Source organism: Rana temporaria, chromosome 10 (genome assembly GCF_905171775.1).
Source record: "Rana temporaria chromosome 10, aRanTem1.1, whole genome shotgun sequence".
Lineage (NCBI taxonomy): Eukaryota > Metazoa > Chordata > Amphibia > Anura > Ranidae > Rana > Rana temporaria.
This window is the reverse complement of record NC_053498.1, coordinates 1807288-1828134: the sequence shown is the minus strand read 5'-3', so window position 1 is coordinate 1828134 and position 20847 is coordinate 1807288. Positions and strand designations below refer to the sequence as shown.

The 20847-nt window shown below is 55.6% G+C and overlaps 1 protein-coding gene across 17 annotated transcripts in view; it reads right to left on the bottom strand.

The window, feature by feature from the left end:
- EIF4G3 (eukaryotic translation initiation factor 4 gamma 3) overlaps window positions 1-20847 on the bottom strand; it is a 105822-nt gene that overhangs the window by 20614 nt on the left and 64361 nt on the right. For 12 of the 17 annotated variants that reach the window (XM_040326731.1, XM_040326734.1, XM_040326737.1 and 9 more), the window contains 12 exons: window positions 19381-19577; window positions 16988-17107; window positions 14277-14456; window positions 11722-11919; window positions 6959-7105; window positions 4363-4599; window positions 4100-4204; window positions 2762-2894; window positions 2584-2678; window positions 2392-2485; window positions 2165-2276; window positions 1868-2085 (listed from right to left, as the gene is read on the bottom strand). In XM_040326731.1, the coding sequence (XP_040182665.1) occupies window positions 1868-2085; window positions 2165-2276; window positions 2392-2485; window positions 2584-2678; window positions 2762-2894; window positions 4100-4204; window positions 4363-4599; window positions 6959-7105; window positions 11722-11919; window positions 14277-14456; window positions 16988-17107; window positions 19381-19577 (1836 nt within the window). The remainder of the gene's footprint in view (window positions 1-1867; window positions 2086-2164; window positions 2277-2391; window positions 2486-2583; window positions 2679-2761; window positions 2895-4099; window positions 4205-4362; window positions 4600-6958; window positions 7106-11721; window positions 11920-14276; window positions 14457-16987; window positions 17108-19380; window positions 19578-20847) is intronic. The other 5 variants (XM_040326733.1, XM_040326748.1, XM_040326747.1 and 2 more) reach the window with 1 other exon arrangement.

Below are 20847 nucleotides of genomic sequence, written 5' to 3'. Positions count from 1 at the left end.
GCTACAGCATTTCAACAAATATAACTTTTTCTTTTTATGAATCTCCTGGGATTGTCACTTCAGAGCCATAACCTGCCCCCTCCCATAGCGGGACACCTAGACGGCGGCGCACAGACCCATTCACTGTCTTCACACTGACTTCTGGTGACTTTGCAGATCGCACAAAGACTTGGGGACTGACCGGCGTGTGATCTGACGACCCGGTGACATACCTGAGTCTGAAGCAGTTGCCAAGGGAGGTCAGTCATGCCAAACGGAGTTAACCTCTGACTAATAGCTCTAAACCCGTCAACCCTACTGGACCAGGGAAGGTCCAACCGGGTTTGCCGGAGCAGGGAGCAAAAGGGGGGCCATTGTGATACATTTGCCTATATGTCTCAGTTTACTGCTCCCTGCTAGCCAGGTTATTGATGTGCTAATGTCCCCTCACTATTTCTAAAGGTTAATTGATCTATTGTGTTGTGTGAAGGAGAGCTGGGTTTAAGTGGCTTGTGTTAATTATTCTGATTGCTTCATTGTGGTAATTATCTCTCTATATGCGGGGTCGAGCGGTCTGGTTGATGTATTCAGTACAGCTAGTGCTCAGCGTCATTGATGTCATTGTCTAAAGAAAATGTGTTTCAGCATCGGCCCCGTCGTGTCTACCTAGTCATCTGTATGGAAGCCCCAGTGTGAGGGGGGCGGAGATTTGTCATTGTAACAGTTTTGGAAATGACATATAAGCTGTGTGTTATAACATTAAAGTCTGTGTTGTTCAAGCAGTAAGCTGGTCTCATGTGTGGCTTTCTGGGCGATTCCAGGGATATCCCTCCTCGTGGAATATTGGGGTGATTTTCGTTATGGGAAGAAGGGAACGTTGACGGGGATATCATACCGATACCGTCACACCTTTCCTATGAGAAAAAACAAACGCCCAACCCAAATCGCAACACTTGCGTTTTTGGTGCGAGTCCATCGAAGTCTATTACATGCAAAACACAACCAGAGGTGGCTTCAGGCTTTGTGAGGCCTTAGGCAAAACTTGACATGGGGCCCCACTCACACCCATGATGGACAAGAGCCTCTTCCCCACAACCCTGGCCGGTGGTTTTGGGGGTCTGCGGGCAGGAGGCTTATGGGAATCTGGAAGCCCACTTTAACAAGGCGACCCCCAGACCCTGCTCTTTAATAACTAAGGGGCGTGGGCCACCTGGTGAACCCGCCCCCTTGTGACATTGACTGAGGGCATGCTGGGCCATTGACGTCACAAGGGGTGGTGTCACCGATATTCACTGGTTCTTAGGGATGCTGGGCAATTAACACTGCCTGAGCACAGCAGCGTTAAGGTCCCTCAAAACTGGAGTAATGCATTGGGTGAGTTAGGCAGCTGCGAGGCCCCTGTGAGTATGAGGCCTTAGGCGAACACCTAATTAAAGAGCCGCCTCTGAACACAACCTGGGAAAAAAGTCCCTTTCCAAAAACGCAGCAGCTGAAAAACGCACAAGTGTCCCACAGGAAACCATGTTACGTGAAGTGTAGTGTGTAGATGTGACCCAGGGATCTCCAAACTTTTCAAAGGGGCCAGTTTATTGTCCTTCAGACTTTAGGAGGGCCGGGTTGTGGCAAGCGGAGGCAGAAGGAGGCCCGGAATCCGTGAGAATAAATATAGTCTCAGGGTTGTTGGTCAATAGGAGTAGTAGTGCCCCATTTTTGGTGTCAGTGACAAGAATAGTGCCCCTAGGGTCGGATAAAGGCTTGTAAAGGGCCACATCTGGCCCTCGGGCCGCAGTTTGGAGACCCCTGTTATAGACAAAGGGGCCCTTAATGTCGGAGAAGAGACAAGGATAGATCTCATTGGCTCTCGTTGGGTGCAGGATGGATTGCTCACCTGGCTCTTTGCTCTTCCTCTCTAAGCTGGAAGTCTTCTCCTGCTCGGTGGAGGAGCTCAGCGCTTTTCCCGTGTGGACCGGCTCCCGTCTCAGGTCTTCTTGATTGTCTATGAGGTCCTTGATACTGCTGCCTCGCAGTAAGCTGCTGGGGCGGGGGGCTGAGGTGGGGGGTGGTGGTGCAGGTTTGTCGTTCTTCTCCCGTCCTGTGTTTGCATGGCTGTGGGGGGGGGGGCAGAGATGTCAGATGAGGGACACCAGACAGGCTGGGGTTAGGTCATCACAAGAACCTCCATTACCTTGTCAGTATCCTGCGAGGGTCCGGATCAGAGGAGGGGGAGACCACTGGAGAGACGGAAGGTTGAAGAGCGGAGAATCGGTTCAGACTCGGGACCCCCGGCCGCAGGGACTCTGTGACGGAAGAGAGGATTAGTGAATGGGGGTGATAAGAGAACAATGGAACCATAACCAATAAATGTGGAAATGAATAATTTCTATACATCCCATTCTTCTATTGTCCCCCTACCTGTCTCTGAGGTCTTCGCCCCGCCGCTGCTTCCCTTCCCCCAACTGCCAGGCTGAGCCTTGGGGACCAGCTGAATCTTGTCATCGATGGTGGGCTGAGGACAGAGGGGGGCCGGGTTATTATACAGGATCTATAGAGCGCCAACAGCTACAGGGGGGGGGGGGGAGGGGGACGCAAGCGACCGTTCCTCACCTTGGTGATCTTCAGGAACTTGGTGGGGTCCAGCACTCGGTTATTCTTGGCCCCTTGTACCGTATTCCAGCCGCCCTCCTCCACTCTCTGGACTCCTGCAGAGACACATGATCATTATAGAGATAGAAAATATACCAGGGGGAGGAGCTACCGGGAGGGGGAGGGGCTACATTCTCACCCGGCCTTCGCTTGTCTTTGGTCATCAGCTGCTGGACCTTCCTCTGCTCCTCCTGCTCTTCGATCTTGGCCTCTTTGTGGATCTGCTCGATGGTTTTGGGTCCTTGGTCGGCTCTGCGGGACACCCAGTTGCACTGCGGGGGAGGAGAAGGCGGCGTGTGCGACGGTTACATGCGATGTCAATTTATTACAGCGATGATCATCTACATAACATGCGTGTGGGCTGCAACTGCCGACCCCTCCTAAAAAAGGTCTGGTTGCTATGGTGACCCAGGAGCTTTAAAGCACAACTCCAGACTTACCGGATCAGAGGTTAGAGAATAGCAGACCTCTTTGGTTTCCTCCCACTCTCCTCCCTGCAGGGCCGGACTTACCATTGGGCTTGACTGGGCTCAAGCCCAATAGGGGGCCCCGGGCCCAATCAAAGCGTCCCCGTCCCCTCCTGCAATTTTGACGCAATTTCGCGGCTGTTCCCCGTTCGCAATCTGCCCCCCTCAACAACTTTGATCGCATCCCCCCCGCTCAACAAGTATTATGATTGGTCCCACTGACAAGGCCAGAACTTCAATAGGTCGGGTGGCGGATCCAGACACGTGGGTATGGCTAGATTTGTGGGGGCCCCTCCCCCCTCGCACACGTCTACAAAAGCAAGTTTTTGTGTGGTGCAGCGTGCAGGAAAACACGCAATTCTGTACATGTTCCTGTACCACACCTGGTTAGAACATGCCATGGTTTGATTTTTAGCGCCAGCCAGGGAGCGGCACGGGGAGCACCCACCAAACAGCGGCACGGAGAGCGCCCGCCAAACAGCAGCACGGGGAGCGCCCGCCAAACAGCAACACAGGGAGCGCCAGTCAAAGACCGGCACGGGGAGCGCCAAAGAGCGGCACGGGGAGCGCCCGCCAAACAGCGGCACGGGGAGCGCCCAACAAACAGCGGCACGGGAAGCGCCCGCCAAACAGCGGCACAGGGAGCGCCCGCCAAACAGCGGCACGGGGAGCGCCCGCCAAACAGCGGCACGGGGAGCGCCCGCCAAACAGCGGCACGGGGAGCGCCCGCCAAACAGCGGCACGGGGAGCGCCCGCCAAACAGCGGCATGGGGAGAGCCAGTTAAAGAGCCGCACGGGGAGTGCCAGTCAAAAAGCGGCACTTTTGCAACCACCGTCATCATCAGTTGGCAGGACTCGCCCCCACGGGAGGTTACATACCAGTTTAACAAGGCGCAAGCCCGGCACTGCAGTCAAATAAAAGCTTAAAGGACTCTTTGCAGCCCCCCCCCCCCCCAGTTAAGAAAACCCAGTCTAAGACACACCCCCCCATAGAAAGAGTCTCCTCCTACCAGTCTCAGGTCTATGACATCCTGCAACATGAATCGGATGCGCGATGACGTCTTCCTCTCCTTCACAATCTTCCCCATCTGGTGGAAGTACTGGTCCATCCGCGGCTGCAATATATAAAAGAATAAAAATCGGACACGGCGTGAAGGGCGCCTGCGGCGGTGTATGGAGGTCTAGAACCTGGCAGAGCGGCGGTCACCGTGCGCAGATCACATAATCAACGGTCGGAAAGTTAACAACCTGCGTGTCTGTCCTCTTGGCTCACCTTCGCCTTCTCAAAATCCAGGTCTTTGCCGATGGTGGTGAGAAGGCGGCAGAGACACTCCAGGGACTCCTCGTCGTGGTTCTTCAGCAGCTTCACCACACAGTCGTGCATAATGGCCTCCGTCAGCATCTTCAGCTTGAAGAGCTCGCCGATAAACTTGATGTTCCCGATAGAACGCCGCCTGGCCTTGTCCCGCGAGTCCTCCAGCTCGTCCTGAAGACGGCTCTTCTCTTCTGACTGCAGAGGGACAAAGCGAGTGAAACGCGTTGGCCGACCGCTACAAAAACTGTCCCCCATTCAGTCCATCATGAAAGCTGCTGCCAGACTCCTCCACCTTACCAACCGCTCAGTGTCCTCCACTGGTCTCCCCTCAGTGTCCTCCACCCCTCTACTGGCCTCCAGTGTCCTCCACCCCTCTCCGCCAATCCCTGTACTGGCCTCCCCTCAGTGTCCTCCACCCCTCTCTACCAATCCCTCCACTGACCTCCATTCAATGTCCTCCACCCCTCTCTACCAATCCCTCCACTGACCTCCATTCAGTGTCCTCCACCCCTCTCTACCAATCCCTCCACTGACCTCCATTCAATGTCCTCCACCCCTCTCTACCAATCCCTCCACTGATCTCCATTCAGTGTCCTCCACCCCTCTCTACCAATCCCTCCACTGACCTCCATTCAGTGTCCTCCACCCCTCTCTACCAATCCCTCCACTGACCTCCATTCAGTGTCCTCCACCCCTCTCTACCAATCCCTCCACTGACCTCCATTCAGTGTCCTCCACCCCTCTCTACCAATCCCTCCACTGACCTCCATTCAGTGTCCTCCACCCCTCTCTACCAATCCCTCCACTGACCTCCATTCAGTGTCCTCCACCCCTCTCTACCAATCCCTCCACTGACCTCCATTCAGTGTCCTCCACCCCTCTCTACCAATCCCTCCACTGATCTCCATTCAGTGTCCTCCACCCCTCTCCATTCAGTGTCCTCCACCCCTCTCTACCAATCCCTCCACTGGTCTCCATTCAGTGTCCTTCACCCCTCTCTACCAATCCCTCCACTGACCTCCATTCAGTGTCCTCCACCCCTCTCTACCAATCCCTCCACTGACCTCCATTCAGTGTCCTCCACCCCTCTCTACCAATCCCTCCACTGGTCTCCATTCAGTGTCCTCCACCCCTCTCTACCAATCCCTCCACTGGTCTCCATTCAGTGTCCTTCACCCCTCTCTACCAATCCTTCCACTGACCTCCATTCAGTGTCCTCCACCCCTCTCTACCAATCCATCCCCTGGTCTCCATTCAGTGTCCTCCACCCCTCTCTACCAATCCCTCCACTGACCTCCATTCAGTGTCCTCCACCCCTCTCTACCGATCCCTCCACTGACCTCCATTCAGTGTCCTCCACCCCTCTCTACCAATCTCTCCACTGGTCTCCATTCAGTGTCCTCCACCCCTCTCTACCAATCCCTCCACTGGTCTCTATTCAGTGTCCTCCACCCCTCTCTGCCAATCCCTCCACTGACCTCCATTCAGTGTCCTCCACCCCTCTCTACCAATCCCTCCACTGACCTCCATTCAGTGTCCTCCACCCCTCTCTACCAATCCCTCCACTGACCTCCATTCAGTGTCCTCCACCCCTCTCTACCGATCCCTCCACTGACCTCCATTCAGTGTCCTCCACCCCTCTCTACCGATCCCTCCACTGGTCTCCATTCTGTGTCCTCCACCCCTCTCTACCAATCCCTCCACTGACCTCCATTCAGTGTCCTCCACCCCTCTCTACCAATCCCTCCACTGACCTCCATTCAGTGTCCTCCACCCCTCTCTACCAATCCCTCCACTGACCTCCATTCAGTGTCCTCCACCCCTCTCTACCAATCCCTCCACTGACCTCCATTCAGTGTCCTCCACCCCTCTCTACCAATCCCTCCACTGACCTCCATTCAGTGTCCTCCACCCCTCTCTACCAATCCCTCCACTGACCTCCATTCAGTGTCCTCCACCCCTCTCTACCAATCCCTCCACTGACCTCCATTCAGTGTCCTCCACCCCTCTCTACCAATCCCTCCACTGGTCTCCATTCTGTGTCCTCCACCCCTCTCTACCAATCCCTCCACTGACCTCCATTCAGTGTCCTCCACCCCTCTCTACCAATCCCTCCACTGGTCTCCATTCAGTGTCCTCCACCCCTCTCTACCAATCCCTCCACTGACCTCCATTCAGTGTCCTCCACCCTTCTCTACCAATCCCTCCACTGACCTCCATTCAGTGTCCTCCACCCCTCTCTACCAATCCCTCCACTGACCTCCATTCAGTGTCCTCCACCCCTCTCTACCAATCCCTCCACTGGTCTCCATTCTGTGTCCTCCACCCCTCTCCATTCAGTGTCCTCCACCCCTCTCCACAAATCCCTCCACTGGCCTCCATTCAGTGTCCTCCACCCCTCTCTGTCAATCCTATAAAAGTATATACACCCCTATGTAGGTGGGACTGATGGGTGTTGAGGGACATATACACCCCTATGTAGGTGGGACTGATGGGTGTTGAGGGACATATACACGAGTGCCGTCACTCCAGCACACGGCGGTATCCGCATTACCGTTTTTGACAACTCCAAATCCTTCTGCTTTTTCTCAAACACGTCATCATCCGCTTTGTCCTTCTCAAACTCCTTCTGGCAGCGGTTTAGCAGCAGTTTGCGGAAATTCACGGTGCTCCCGGGCTTATCGGTCATCGGCACTTTCAACTAGAAGAAGAAGAGTCCATTATTCAGAGACACGTGAACCTTCACCCGCCAGGAACCTCTACAAACACGCGTCATGGACCCTCTCCTCTACAAACACGCGTCACGGACCCTCTCCTCTACAAACACGCGTCATGGACCCTCTCCTCTACAAACACGCGTCATGGACCCTCTCCTCTACCCAAACACGCGTCATGGACCCTCTCCTCTACCCAAACACGCGCGATGGACCCTCTCCTCTACCCAAACACGCGTCATGGACCCTCTCCTCTACAAACACGCGTCATGGACCCTCTCCTCTACCCAAACACGCGCGATGGACCCTCTCCTCTACCCAAACACGCGTCATGGACCCTCTCCTCTACCCAAACACGCGCGATGGACCCTCTCCTCTACCCAAACACGCGTCATGGACCCTCTCCTCTACCCAAACACGCGTCATGGACCCTCTCCTCTACCCAAACACGCGTCATGGACCCTCTCCTCTACAAACACGTGTCATGGACCCTCTCCTCTACCCAAACACGCGTCATGGACCCTCTCCTCTACCCAAACACGCGTCATGGACCCTCTCCTCTACCCAAACACGCGTCATGGACCCTCTCCTCTACCCAAACACGCGTCATGGACCCTCTCCTCTACAAACACGCGTCATGGACCCTCTCCTCTACAAACACGCGTCATGGACCCTCTCCTCTACAAACACGCGTCATGGACCCTCTCCTCTACAAACACGCGTCATGGACCCTCTCCTCTACAAACACGCGTCATGGACCCTCTCCTCTACAAACACGCGTCACGGACCCTCTCCTCTACAAACACGCGTCATGGACCCTCTCCTCTACAAACACGCGTCATGGACCCTCTCCTCTACCCAAACACGCGTCATGGACCCTCTCCTCTACCCAAACACGCGCGATGGACCCTCTCCTCTACCCAAACACGCGCGATGGACCCTCTCCTCTACCCAAACACGCGTCATGGACCCTCTCCTCTACAAACACGCGTCATGGACCCTCTCCTCTACCCAAACACGCGCGATGGACCCTCTCCTCTACCCAAACACGCGTCATGGACCCTCTCCTCTACCCAAACACGCGCGATGGACCCTCTCCTCTACCCAAACACGCGTCATGGACCCTCTCCTCTACCCAAACACGCGTCATGGACCCTCTCCTCTACAAACACGCGTCATGGACCCTCTCCTCTACCCAAACACGCGCGATGGACCCTCTCCTCTACCCAAACACGCGTCATGGACCCTCTCCTCTACCCAAACACGCGCGATGGACCCTCTCCTCTACCCAAACACGCGTCATGGACCCTCTCCTCTACCCAAACACGCGTCATGGACCCTCTCCTCTACCCAAACACGCGTCATGGACCCTCTCCTCTACAAACACGTGTCATGGACCCTCTCCTCTACCCAAACACGCGTCATGGACCCTCTCCTCTACCCAAACACGCGTCATGGACCCTCTCCTCTACCCAAACACGCGTCATGGACCCTCTCCTCTACCCAAACACGCGTCATGGACCCTCTCCTCTACAAACACGCGTCATGGACCCTCTCCTCTACAAACACGCGTCATGGACCCTCTCCTCTACAAACACGTGTCATGGACCCTCTCCTCTACAAACACGCGTCATGGACCCTCTCCTCTACCCAAACACGCGCGATGGACCCTCTCCTCTACCCAAACACGCGCGATGGACCCTCTCCTCTACCCAAACACGCGCGATGGACCCTCTCCTCTACCCAAACACGCGCGATGGACCCTCTCCTCTACCCAAACACGCGTCATGGACCCTCTCCTCTACCCAACCGCGCGTCATGGACCCTCTCCTCTACCCAAACACGCGTCATGGACCCTCTCCTCTACCCAAACACGCGTCATGGACCCTCTCCTCTACAAACACGTGTCATGGACCCTCTCCTCTACCCAAACACGCGTCATGGACCCTCTCCTCTACCCAAACACGCGTCATGGACCCTCTCCTCTACAAACACGTGTCATGGACCCTCTCCTCTACAAACACGTGTCATGGACCCTCTCCTCTACAAACACGTGTCATGGACCCTCTCCTCTACCCAAACACGCGTCATGGACCCTCTCCTCTACCCAAACACGCGTCATGGACCCTCTCCTCTACAAACACGTGTCATGGACCCTCTCCTCTACAAACACGTGTCATGGACCCTCTCCTCTACAAACACGCGTCATGGACCCTCTCCTCTACAAACACGTGTCATGGACCCTCTCCTCTACAAACACGCGCGATGGACCCTCTCCTCTACCCAAACACGCGCGATGGACCCTCTCCTCTACCCAAACACGCGCGATGGACCCTCTCCTCTACCCAAACACGCGCGATGGACCCTCTCCTCTACCCAAACACGCGCGATGGACCCTCTCCTCTACCCAAACACGCGCGATGGACCCTCTCCTCTACCCAAACACGCGTCATGGACCCTCTCCTCTACCCAACCGCGCGTCATGGACCCTCTCCTCTACCCAAACACGCGTCATGGACCCTCTCCTCTACCCAAACACGCGTCATGGACCCTCTCCTCTACAAACACGTGTCATGGACCCTCTCCTCTACCCAAACACGCGTCATGGACCCTCTCCTCTACCCAAACACGCGTCATGGACCCTCTCCTCTACAAACACGTGTCATGGACCCTCTCCTCTACAAACACGCGTCATGGACCCTCTCCTCTACAAACACGCGTCATGGACCCTCTCCTCTACAAACACGCGCGATGGACCCTCTCCTCTACAAACACGTGTCATGGACCCTCTCCTCTACAAACACGCGTCATGGACCCTCTCCTCTACAAACACGCGCGATGGACCCTCTCCTCTACAAACACGCGCGATGGACCCTCTCCTCTACAAACACGTGTCATGGACCCTCTCCTCTACCCAAACACGTGCCATGGACCCTCTCATCTACAAACACGCGTCATGGACCATCTCCTCTACAAACACGTGTCATGGACCCTCTCCTCTACAAACACGTGTCATGGACCCTCTCCTCTACAAACACGCGTCATGGACCCTCTCCTCTACAAACACGTGTCATGGACCCTCTCCTCTACAAACACGTGTCATGGACCCTCTCCTCTACAAACACGCGTCATGGACCCTCTCCTCTACAAACACGTGTCATGGACCCTCTCCTCTACAAACACGCGTCATGGACCCTCTCCTCTACAAACACGCGTCATGGACCCTCTCCTCTACAAACACGCGCCATGGACCCTCTCCTCTACAAACACGCGCGATGGACCCTCTCCTCTACAAACACGGGTCATGGACCCTCTCCTCTACAAACACGGGTCATGGACCCTCTCATCTACAAACACGCGCCATGGACCCTCTCCTCTACAAACACGCGCCATGGACCCTCTCCTCTACAAACACGCGCCATGGACCCTCTCCTCTACAAACACGCGCCATGGACCCTCTCCTCTACAAACACGGGTCATGGACCCTCTCCTCTACAAACACGGGTCATGGACCCTCTCCTATACCCAAACACGCGTCATGGACCCTCTCCTCTACCCAAACACGCCTGATGGACCCTCTCCTCTACCCAAACACGCCTGATGGACCCTCTCCTCTACAAACACGCGCCATGGACCCTCTCCTCTACCCAAACATGTGTCATGGACCCTCTCCTCTACCCAAACACGCCTGATGGACCCTCTCCTCTACAAACACGTGTCATGGACCCTCTCCTCTACAAACACGTGTCATGGACCCTCTCCTCTACAAACACGCGCCATGGACCCTCTCCTCTACAAACACGCGTCATGGACCCTCTCCTCTACCCAAACACGTGTCATGGACCCTCTCCTCTACCCAAACACGCGTCATGGACCCTCTCCTCTACCCAAACACGCGTCATGGACCCTCTCCTCTACAAACACGCGCGATGGACCCTCTCCTCTACAAACACGTGTCATGGACCCTCTCCTCTACAAACACGTGTCACGGACCCTCTCCTCTACAAACACGCGTCATGGACCCTCTCCTCTACAAACACGCGTCATGGACCCTCTCCTCTACAAACACGTGTCATGGACCCTCTCCTCTACCCAAACACGCCTGATGGACCCTCTCCTCTACAAACACGTGTCATGGACCCTCTCCTCTACAAACACGAGTCATGGACCCTCTCCTCTACAAACACGCGCGATGGACCCTCTCCTCTACAAACACGCCTGATGGACCCTCTCCTCTACAAACACGCCTGATGGACCCTCTCCTCTACAAACACGCGTCATGGACCCTCTCCTCTACAAACACGTGTCATGGACCCTCTCCTCTACAAACACGCGTCATGGACCCTCTCCTCTACAAACACGTGTCATGGACCCTCTCCTCTACAAACACGCGCGATGGACCCTCTCCTCTACAAACACGCGCGATGGACCCTCTCCTCTACAAACACGTGTCATTGGGGAATTGGGTGCAATTTCCACACAGGAGAGAGCTTGCGACAAGTTTTGGAGGGAAGGGGTAAGGCCGGAGTTCTTGTCCCCTCCTTTTATGACATACCATTCCTCCCCCACTGACATTTTCCCATTGCGGGGTCCCTTCACTCACCGTGGCGAGGCACCGGCACATGTTGGCGTATGCTACAGAGAAGCCGGGCTCATCGAGCGCCTTCTCGAAGACGAGATCAATGACGCCTTTCAGCCTCTCCTCCGTGTCCACCGTCAGGTCCGTCACTTGCTTCATCAGCTGGTTGAACATTTGTGGGGTCAGCTTGTTCAGGATGCTGCGGACTTTCCGGAAGAGAGCCTCCGATGGAGAAAAAGAGCGGTGCACGGGTCAGACAATACTTATTATTTCTGCAGATAAACATGTAACCCGACGGTTATAAACCACTTGCCACCCCGTCACAGTACTTTCACTACAGGCACCACGAGGTACTGCAACATCGCTGCGTATGAGGAGCGTACCCGCCCACTCCTCTGTGATTTCACATAGCAGACGTCAACAGATCCCGCCCACTCCTCTGTGATTGACATAGCAGACGTCAACAGATCCCGCCCAATGATTCAGGGCCTGGACCTGCTGATCAGCCGTGTCCAATCACAGCCCAGAGCTCTGTGTGGACAATCAACACAGAGCTCTGTACAGAGGGGGAGATCTCTCTGTGTCTTCTCCCTGCAAAGCAGAGATAAGAAACTTAAAGATCCATTAGTGAAAGCCGCACACATTGTTAGGCACACATTTACCCCTTGATGTGCCCCAAGATGTTAATCCCTTCCCAGCCAGTGTAATTAGTACCTGGAGTCTTTGTGGGTTTCCTCCGGGTACTCCAATTTCCTCCCACCCTCCAAAGACATGCTGGGGGGAGAAATGCCCCTAGTATGTGTATGAATGACTGAGGGACCTTGGATTGCAAGCTCCTTGACAGCAGAGACTGCTGTGAATGTACAATATATACAGTATCTCAGAAAAAGTAAGTACACCCCCTCAGTGACATTTCTTGTATCTTTTCATGTGACAACACTGAAGAAATGACACTTTGTATCTACAATGTTGTGTAGTGAGTGTACAGGGGGGGAGGGGTGTACACAGGGGGGTATCTACAATGTTGTGTAGTGAGTGCACAGCTTGTATAACAGTGTAACTTTGCCGTCCCCTCAAAATAACTCAACACACAGCCTTTAATGTCTAAACCGCTGGCAACAAAAGTCAGGACACCCCTAAGTGAAAATGTCCAAATTGGGGCCCAAAGTGTCAATATTTTGTGTGGCCGCCATTATTTTCCGGCACTGCCTTAACCCTCTTAACCCTAAGTGAAAATGTCCAAATTGGGCCCAATTAGCCATTTCCCCTCCCCCGGTGTCATGTGACTGGTTAGTGTTACAAGGTCTCAGGTGTGATACATTTGGTGTTATCGCTCTCACTCTCTCATACTGGTCACTGGAAGGACAACATGGCCCCTCATGGCAAAGATCTCTCTGAGGATCTGATATAAAGAATTGTGTCTCTACATAAAGATGGCCGAGGATATAAGAAGATCGCCAAGACCCTGAAACTGATCTGCAGCCCGGGGGCCGGGACCATCCAGCGGTATAACAGGACGGGTTCCCCTCCCCCGCCATGGTCCACCAAAGAAGTTGAGGTCACGTGATCAGCGTCATATCCAGAGGTTGTCTTTGGGAAATAGACGTATGAGTGCTGCCAGCATTGCTGGGGGAGGGGTCAGCCTGTCAGTGCTCAGACCATACCCAAGAGGGTGAAGGCAGTGCTGGAAAATAATGGCGGACACACAAAATATTGACACTTTGGGCCCAATTTGGAGATTTTCACTTAGGGGGTGTACCGACTTTTCTTGCCAGCGGTTTAGACATTAATGGCTGTGTGTTGAGTTATTTGTTATACAAGCTGTCCCCCCCCCCCCCTGTGTAAACCCCTCCCCCCCCCTGTACACTCACTACACAACATTGTAGATACAAAGTGTCATTTCTTCAGTGTCGTCACATGAAAAGATACAAGAAATGTCACTGAGGGGTGTACTTACTTTTGTGAGATACTGTATGTGAAGAAAATGACGGGGTTAAGTACCTGTAATAATCAAAACAAATAAAGTATATATCACAGACAGACCACGCTGTCCCTGATGGGTGGCAGGAAGGAAGGGCTCACAGGTGAACGGGATCAATCACTGTTCCAGGCAGCCCAGTCTGCACTCCGCCCCCTCCCCCCCAGAGGCCGAGCCCCCCCTGCCCCAGAGGCCGAGCCCCCCCTGCCCCAGAGGCCGAGCCCCCACCTGCCCCAGAGGCCGAGCCCCCACCTGCCCCAGAGGCCGAGCCCCCACCTGCCCCAGAGGCCGAGCCCCCACCTGCCCCAGAGGCCGAGCCCCCACCTGCCCCAGAGGCCGAACCCCCCGCCCCAGAGGCCGAACCCCCCGCCCCAGAGGCCGAACCCCCCGCCCCAGAGGCCGAACCCCCCGCCATGTCTCTTGATGGAGTTTTAGACCCCCGAGCCCCCCGCCATGTCTCTTGATGGAGTTTTAGACCCCCGAGCCCCCCGACATGTCTCTTGATGAAGTTTTAGACCCCCGAGCCCCCCGCCAAGTCTCGTTTTAGACCCCCGAGCCCCCACAGAAGCAGTAACATGGGACGATGGTTTTGCGTTCTCACCTGGGTGCGCACAGAGTCGGGGTCCTCAGGCTGGCTGTCTCTCTTCACGGTGGGTTTCCAGGCGTTCTCCGACTTCTTCAGGTGGACATCTTCTGTCACCGAGATGTTCATGATGATTTTCCTCGGCTCCCTTCTCTGGCCCCCCGGCTGTGCCCGCCTGGGTCCGCCAACATTCAGCAACTGGAAGATCGAAGAAGGGCAACAACGTCAGACGTTCCCAACAAAAATCACAACTCGTCACTTTATTCCATGACCATAGCCAGCAAGAAGAGTTCGCCACGGGGGCCACCAGTATGGGGTATAGGTGGTACTCCTGTACGGGATCCCGAGGCCCTATGAGGTCAGGGGCTGCCTGTGGGTGTCCTACTTCTGCCAACAGTAATACAGTCAATCTTGTAAGCAGTCTATGGGACTCCCAAACACAGAATAGCAGAACGCATTGGCCTGACTGATGAAGTCAGCGTGACATCATCAGGGGTGGGGGGCTGACAGGCAGGCTGGTTGGGACCCCATGATTTCCTCTAGTTCAGCCCATTAATGAGATCACCCGACAGCACGATCGATCCTGAGCCGATCCCACAGACTTCCAATTTCAGCAATGACTTGCAGGTTCATCATTCACAGGGCTGCTGATAAAGGCAGTACAGCCGGGCCCTCCTGTACCGGGGGCCCCAGGCACCGGCCAAGCATGAGCAATGGCTGTACTGTCTGATTGCCAACTCCTATGGTTCCCCCCCTGCAGCTCTGCCGGCTTCTCAGAATTTTTCTTCCTCCGCGGCTGCTGTCCGGGCCTCCCGGTGTGCCCCGCCCCCTCCTCTCCCACCAGCAGCTGCTGAGAGCACACAGGGGAAGGTTTCAGGATGGAGAGCGTGGGGGCTAGTTAAACAATTCCTATTTACCAGCCCCTTCCTTTCTTGAATGAACGCAGTGAGCAATTGGTTCCGATCACTCACTGTGTTCATTCACCACTGAAGCATAATCCATTGTGGTTACTGTGCTTGTGCTGTTTGTGAACAGGAAGTCACTCAGTACAGAGCACTTCCCATTCATTCACTGTCCAGTGCAGCTGAGGCTGCAGAGAAAGAGGCAGGGGAATCTCTGTCTTCAATCCCTGTATCCAGGGCCGCCATCAGGGGGGTACAGGCAGTACACCAGTAAGGAGCCTGGATGGCAACCCGCTTTTAAAAAAAAATATATATAAATAAATAAGAGGTCCCCAGTGCCCCATGTGGCAAATGCCCTTTTTTAATATAAATGTTTATTTTTGTGTATATATATTTTTTATTTTTACTAAAGGGACCTCTGGGCCCTTTAATAAAAAATAAATAAAAAAATTATATAAAAATAAACATTTATAAAAAAAATAAAAAAAAGAAGAGGGGGGCTCTTTTTTTATAAATGTTTATTTTTATATAATTTTTTTTTTTTTTTTTTATTAAAGGGCCCAGAGGTCCCGGATGGCAACCCCCCTTTTTTTCTAATTTCTTTTTATAGAAAAAAAAAAATTAAAGGGCCCAGAGGTTTTTTACATATATTTTTTATTTCTGTTTATTAAAGGGCCCAGAGGTCCCCGGATAGCTACGCCCCTTTTTTTAATATATATTTTTCTTTATTTCTTTTTTTTTTTGTAAAGGGCCCCCCCCCTACTTCTCAATTCGCCGCACCCCCCCCCCCCCACTTCTCAATTTCAGCCGGCAGCAGCCCCCTCCCCGGTTCTCTGCTCCAGGGGCCCCATGCCTGAAGCTGTGGTAAGGGGCCCCATAATTCCTGATGGCCGCCCTGCCTGTATCCCTCTGTAAAGATCCTGGATATTTCACCAAAGGCCCCCAACAGGGCTGGTAAAACAAGACGACTGGGGGGGGGGGGGGGGGGGGTTGTACAGGACCCTGTGATTTCCAACAGCAGCCCCGACCGTTCATATCTGCCTGCCTGTGTCTGCGAGAGATCCCTAGGAGTCTCCTTTAAGAATAACAAAAGATGCACTGCTGGTATTGCCCAGGACAGCCAATCAGATGTTAGAATCTTCACCATTAAAACAACAGCTGGGTCTTCTGGGAATAATCCAGTTTCCTCAGCACCGGGTTAAAGTGGTTGTAACCCTTCCATATACCGAGAGAAGCGACCGGCCTCAGGGATTCAACCAATCCTATGCAAGTTGAATGAATGAATGACTTGTATAGCGCAACGCATGCGAACTGAATCGCCTCTGGGCGCTTTTTCCAGCCAGTATCTGCTTGGCTGGTGCGGTCATTTTTACCCCATAGGATCATGACACGCTTGGGACACACAGTCATACACACATATATACATATATATACTGGGCCAATTTGGACCGGTTTTATCTGCAGCCCTCTCCCCTCTACAGACGTTCAAAGTCTATCATTTACACTGCATCTCCACGCTCCAGGAGGCGGGGATTTCATGTCACACACACTGCACAGCACATAGCTGGGTGTAATCTAAGACCTGAGTGGAGGAAAAGGACACTCCCCCACCTCCTCATAGGAAAACATGCACAGCTGAGGCTGTCAATCACAGGCTTTGTGCTGGAGTCCCCCCACCCCCTCCGATGATCCCTTGGAGGAGTCAGAAGTGACTCACAGACAGAAATCACACTCGGTGCTTTGGGTTGAGGCAAATACACACTATAGAAGGGATATGCTTTGCTCATTTTTAATTTAACTAATAATAAAAAAAAGAAAAATACTTACAGGTACCCCACGACCCCCCGGGGATAACCGTCCAAAATCTGCGTACGCTGGGGTGAAGTCCGGCCCCTTCTGCAGCATGCGCGTGTCCAGAGTCCTCATGGGAAGCTTCGGCTGATTAATCTGTAGGGGGGATGGGAAGATGTTGGAATGTGAATGGAGATGCGTGGTGACATCAGAAGGGGTACCAAGGGGGCCCCCATTGTAAAGGGTCAGGGGGGGGGGGGGGCATTTTCTGGAGAGAATTGTATCTGACTCGATCGGGCCGCGTTCTCCGATCACCTTTATTATACAAGAAAATCTAAAATCTGCCGGCCTATAGAAGGCGACCTCTCCACAATTTCCCTTCCCAGGAATGTCTCATTTATCGGGGGCCCCCGGGGGGGGGGGGGGTAGAAACATCGCCATCCCCAGGAATGTGTTTTGTTTTTAAGATTTTCGGCGCTGAACGGTAAAGCAATAACTCCGCCCTCCTTTATAAACCGGCCCCTTGAAGCCCACCAAGCAGCTAAAGAACGAGAGAGCCCAACACTGCAAGAGTAACATTGTTTCTTAATAAAAGAAATGCACCCCCCCCCACCCACAGTACACCAGTCTACGATCCCAAAGTCATCACAGGTGGGGGAGAGGGACAGCCCACCGCCGTGTCGCGGTGGGGGAAGAGGGACAGCCCACCGTCGTGTCGCGGTGGGGGGAAGAGGGACAGCCCACCGCCGTGTCGCGGTGGGGGAAGAGGGACAGCCCACCGCCGTGTCGCGGTGGGGGAAGAGGCACAGCCCACCGCCGTGTCGCGGTGGGGGAAGAGGCACAGCCCACCGCCGTGTCGCGGTGGGGGAAGAAGAGGCACAGCCCACCGCCGTGTCGCGGTGGGGGGAGAGGCACAGCCCACCGCCGTGTCGCGGTGGGGGGAGAGGGACAGCCCACCGCCGTGTCGCGGTGGGGGGAGAGGGACAGCCCACCGTCGTGTCGCGGTGGGGGAAGAGGCACAGCCCACCGCCGTGTCGCAGTGGGGGAAGAGGCACAGCCCACCGTCGTGTCGCGGTGGGGGAAGAGGCACAGCCTACCGTCGTGTCGCGGTGGGGGAAGAGGGACAGCCCACCGTCGTGTCGCGGTGGGGGAAGAGGGACAGCCCACCGTCGTGTCGCGGTGGGGGAAGAGGGACAGCCCACCGTCGTGTCGCGGTGGGGGAAGAGGGACAGCCCACCGTCGTGTCGCTGTGGGGGAAGAGGGACAGCCCACCGTCGTGTCGCGGTGGGGGAAGAGGGACAGCCCACCGTCGTGTCGCGGTGGGGGAAGAGGGACAGCCCCCCGCCGTGTCGCGGTGGGGGCAGAGGGACAGCCCACCGCCGAGTCGCGGTGGGGGCAGAGGGACAGCCCACCGTCGTGTCGCGGTGGGGGCAGAGGGACAGCCCACCGTCGTGTCGCGGTGGGGGAAGAGGGACAGCCCACCGTCGTGTCGCGGTGGGGGAAGAGGGACAGCCCACCGTCGTGTCGCGGTGGGGGAAGAGGGACAGCCCCCCGCCGTGTCGCGGTGGGGGCAGAGGGACAGCCCACCGCCGAGTCGCGGGGGGGCAGATGGACAGCCCACCGCCAAGTCGCGGGGGGGGCAGAGGGACAGCCCACCGCCGAGTCACGGAACTGCCCCCCTGCCGGGTCACGGGGGGGGGGGGGGGTTGAGGGACAGCCCACCGCCGGGTCACGGGGGGGTCAGAGGGACAGCCCACCGCCGGGGGAGAGGGACAGCCCACCGCTGGGTCACAGGCGGGGGGGAGAGAGGGACAGCCCACCGCCGGGTCATGGGGGGACGGGACAGCCCACCGCCGGGGGAGAGGGACAGCCCACCGCCGGGTCATGGGGGGGCGACAGACACAGCCCCCACCGCCGGGTCACGGGGGGGGCCACTACAGCCCACGGGGGGGGGCCACTACAGCCCACCGCCGGGTCACGGGGGGGGGGGGGGGGGATGCTCAACTACACTGCAGAGTGCCTGAGCATCATGGGAAATGTAGTTCCGAAACATCTGGGGTGCCGAGGTTCGCCAAAAAAAAATATCTAAATGTAATTTGGGTAAAGTGTTACATGACCGCGCAATTACCAGTTAAGGTAGCGCAGTGCTGAATAATGCCCAGGCCATGAGAATTGAGGGGGGGGGGTGTAGAACCTTTTGGAGGTGAAGTGGTTAAAGTAAACAGTTTTTTCCTCTCCTGTACACAAAACATTAACCCTTGCAGTGCAGGCACAGCATCATTTTTAGCTGCCCGGAGTTTGGCTTTGGAAGAGGAGACAACGCAGCCAGCACCCGGACAGAACACATCATCCCTGTAGTATGGAAATCACAGAGGGGACAGCACACCCACAATGGCACTACTACACACAGACTGCACCTAGACACCTCCCTCTTTCCTCACTTTGTCCAGGACCACGTCGCTGATTGGCGGCAAGCCTTCTGGTTTCTGCACACAGGCCGGCATGAACTGGAAGCCCAGAAGGAAGTCCCGGTCATACTGACGCTTTCCATCCTGCGGTACGTAAGAAGCTGGCGCTGCCGGGGCATCCGGGGACACGTCGGTAGGCTGCTCTGCCAGAATGACACCTGGATAACACAAGGGAGGAAAATTTACATGATCAGCAATTCACAAAGGTGAGAGAAGGCAGCATGTATATAGATAGATCTGTTCTATACAGTATATGTGTGCGTCCATTTACCCGCGGGCAGTCGCCAGAGGAGGGGAAGGCTCCGACGGGGACACAGAGGTGAGAGGGGAAGGCTCCGACGGGGACACAGAGGTGAGAGGGGAAGGCTCCGACGGGGACACAGAGGTGAGAGGGGAAGGCTCCGACGGGGACACAGAGGTGAGAGGGGAAGGCTCCGACGGGAACACCGAGGTGAGAGGGGAAGGCTCCGACGGGAACACCGAGGTGAGAGGGGAAGGCTCCGACGGGAACACCGAGGTGAGAGGGGAAGGCTCCGACGGGAACACCGAGGTGAGAGGGTAAGGCTCCGACGGGAACACCGAGGTGAGAGGGGAAGGCTCCGACGGGGACACCGAGGTGAGAGGGGAAGGCTCCGACGGGGACACAGAGGTGAGAGGGGAAGGCTCCGACGGGGGCACAGAGGTGAGAGGGGAAGGCTCCGACGGGGACACAGAGGTGAGAGGGGAAGGCTCCGACGGGGACACAGAGGTGGGGGAAGGCTCCGACGGGGACACAGAAATGAGGGAAGGCTCCGACGGGGACACAGAAATGAGGGAAGCCTCCGACGGGGACACAGAAATGAGGGAAGCCTCCGACGGGGACACAGAAATGAGGGAAGCCTCCGACGGGGACACAGAAATGAGGGAAGGCTCCGACGGGGACACAGAAATGAGGGAAGGCTCCGACGGGGACACAGAAATGAGGGAAGGCTCCGATGGGGACACAGAAATGAGGGAAGGCTCCGATGGGGACACAGAGGTGGGGGAAGGCTCCGATGGGGACACAGAAATGAGGGAAGGCTTCGATGGGGACACAGAAATGAGGGAAGGCTCCGACGGGGACACAGAAATGAGGGAAGGCTCCGACGGGGACACAGAAATGAGGGAAGGCTCCGACGGGGACACAGAAATGAGGGAAGGCTCCGATGGGGACACAGAAATGAGGGAAGGCTCCGATGGGGACACAGAGGTGGGGGAAGGCTCCGATGGGGACACAGAGGTGGGGGAAGGCTCCGATGGGGACACAGAAATGAGGGAAGGCTCCCATGGGGACACAGAAATGAGGGAAGGCTCCCATGGGGACACAGAAATGAGGGAAGGCTCCGATGGGGACACAGAAATGAGGGAAGGTTCCGATGGGGACACAGAAATGAGGGAAGGCTCCGATGG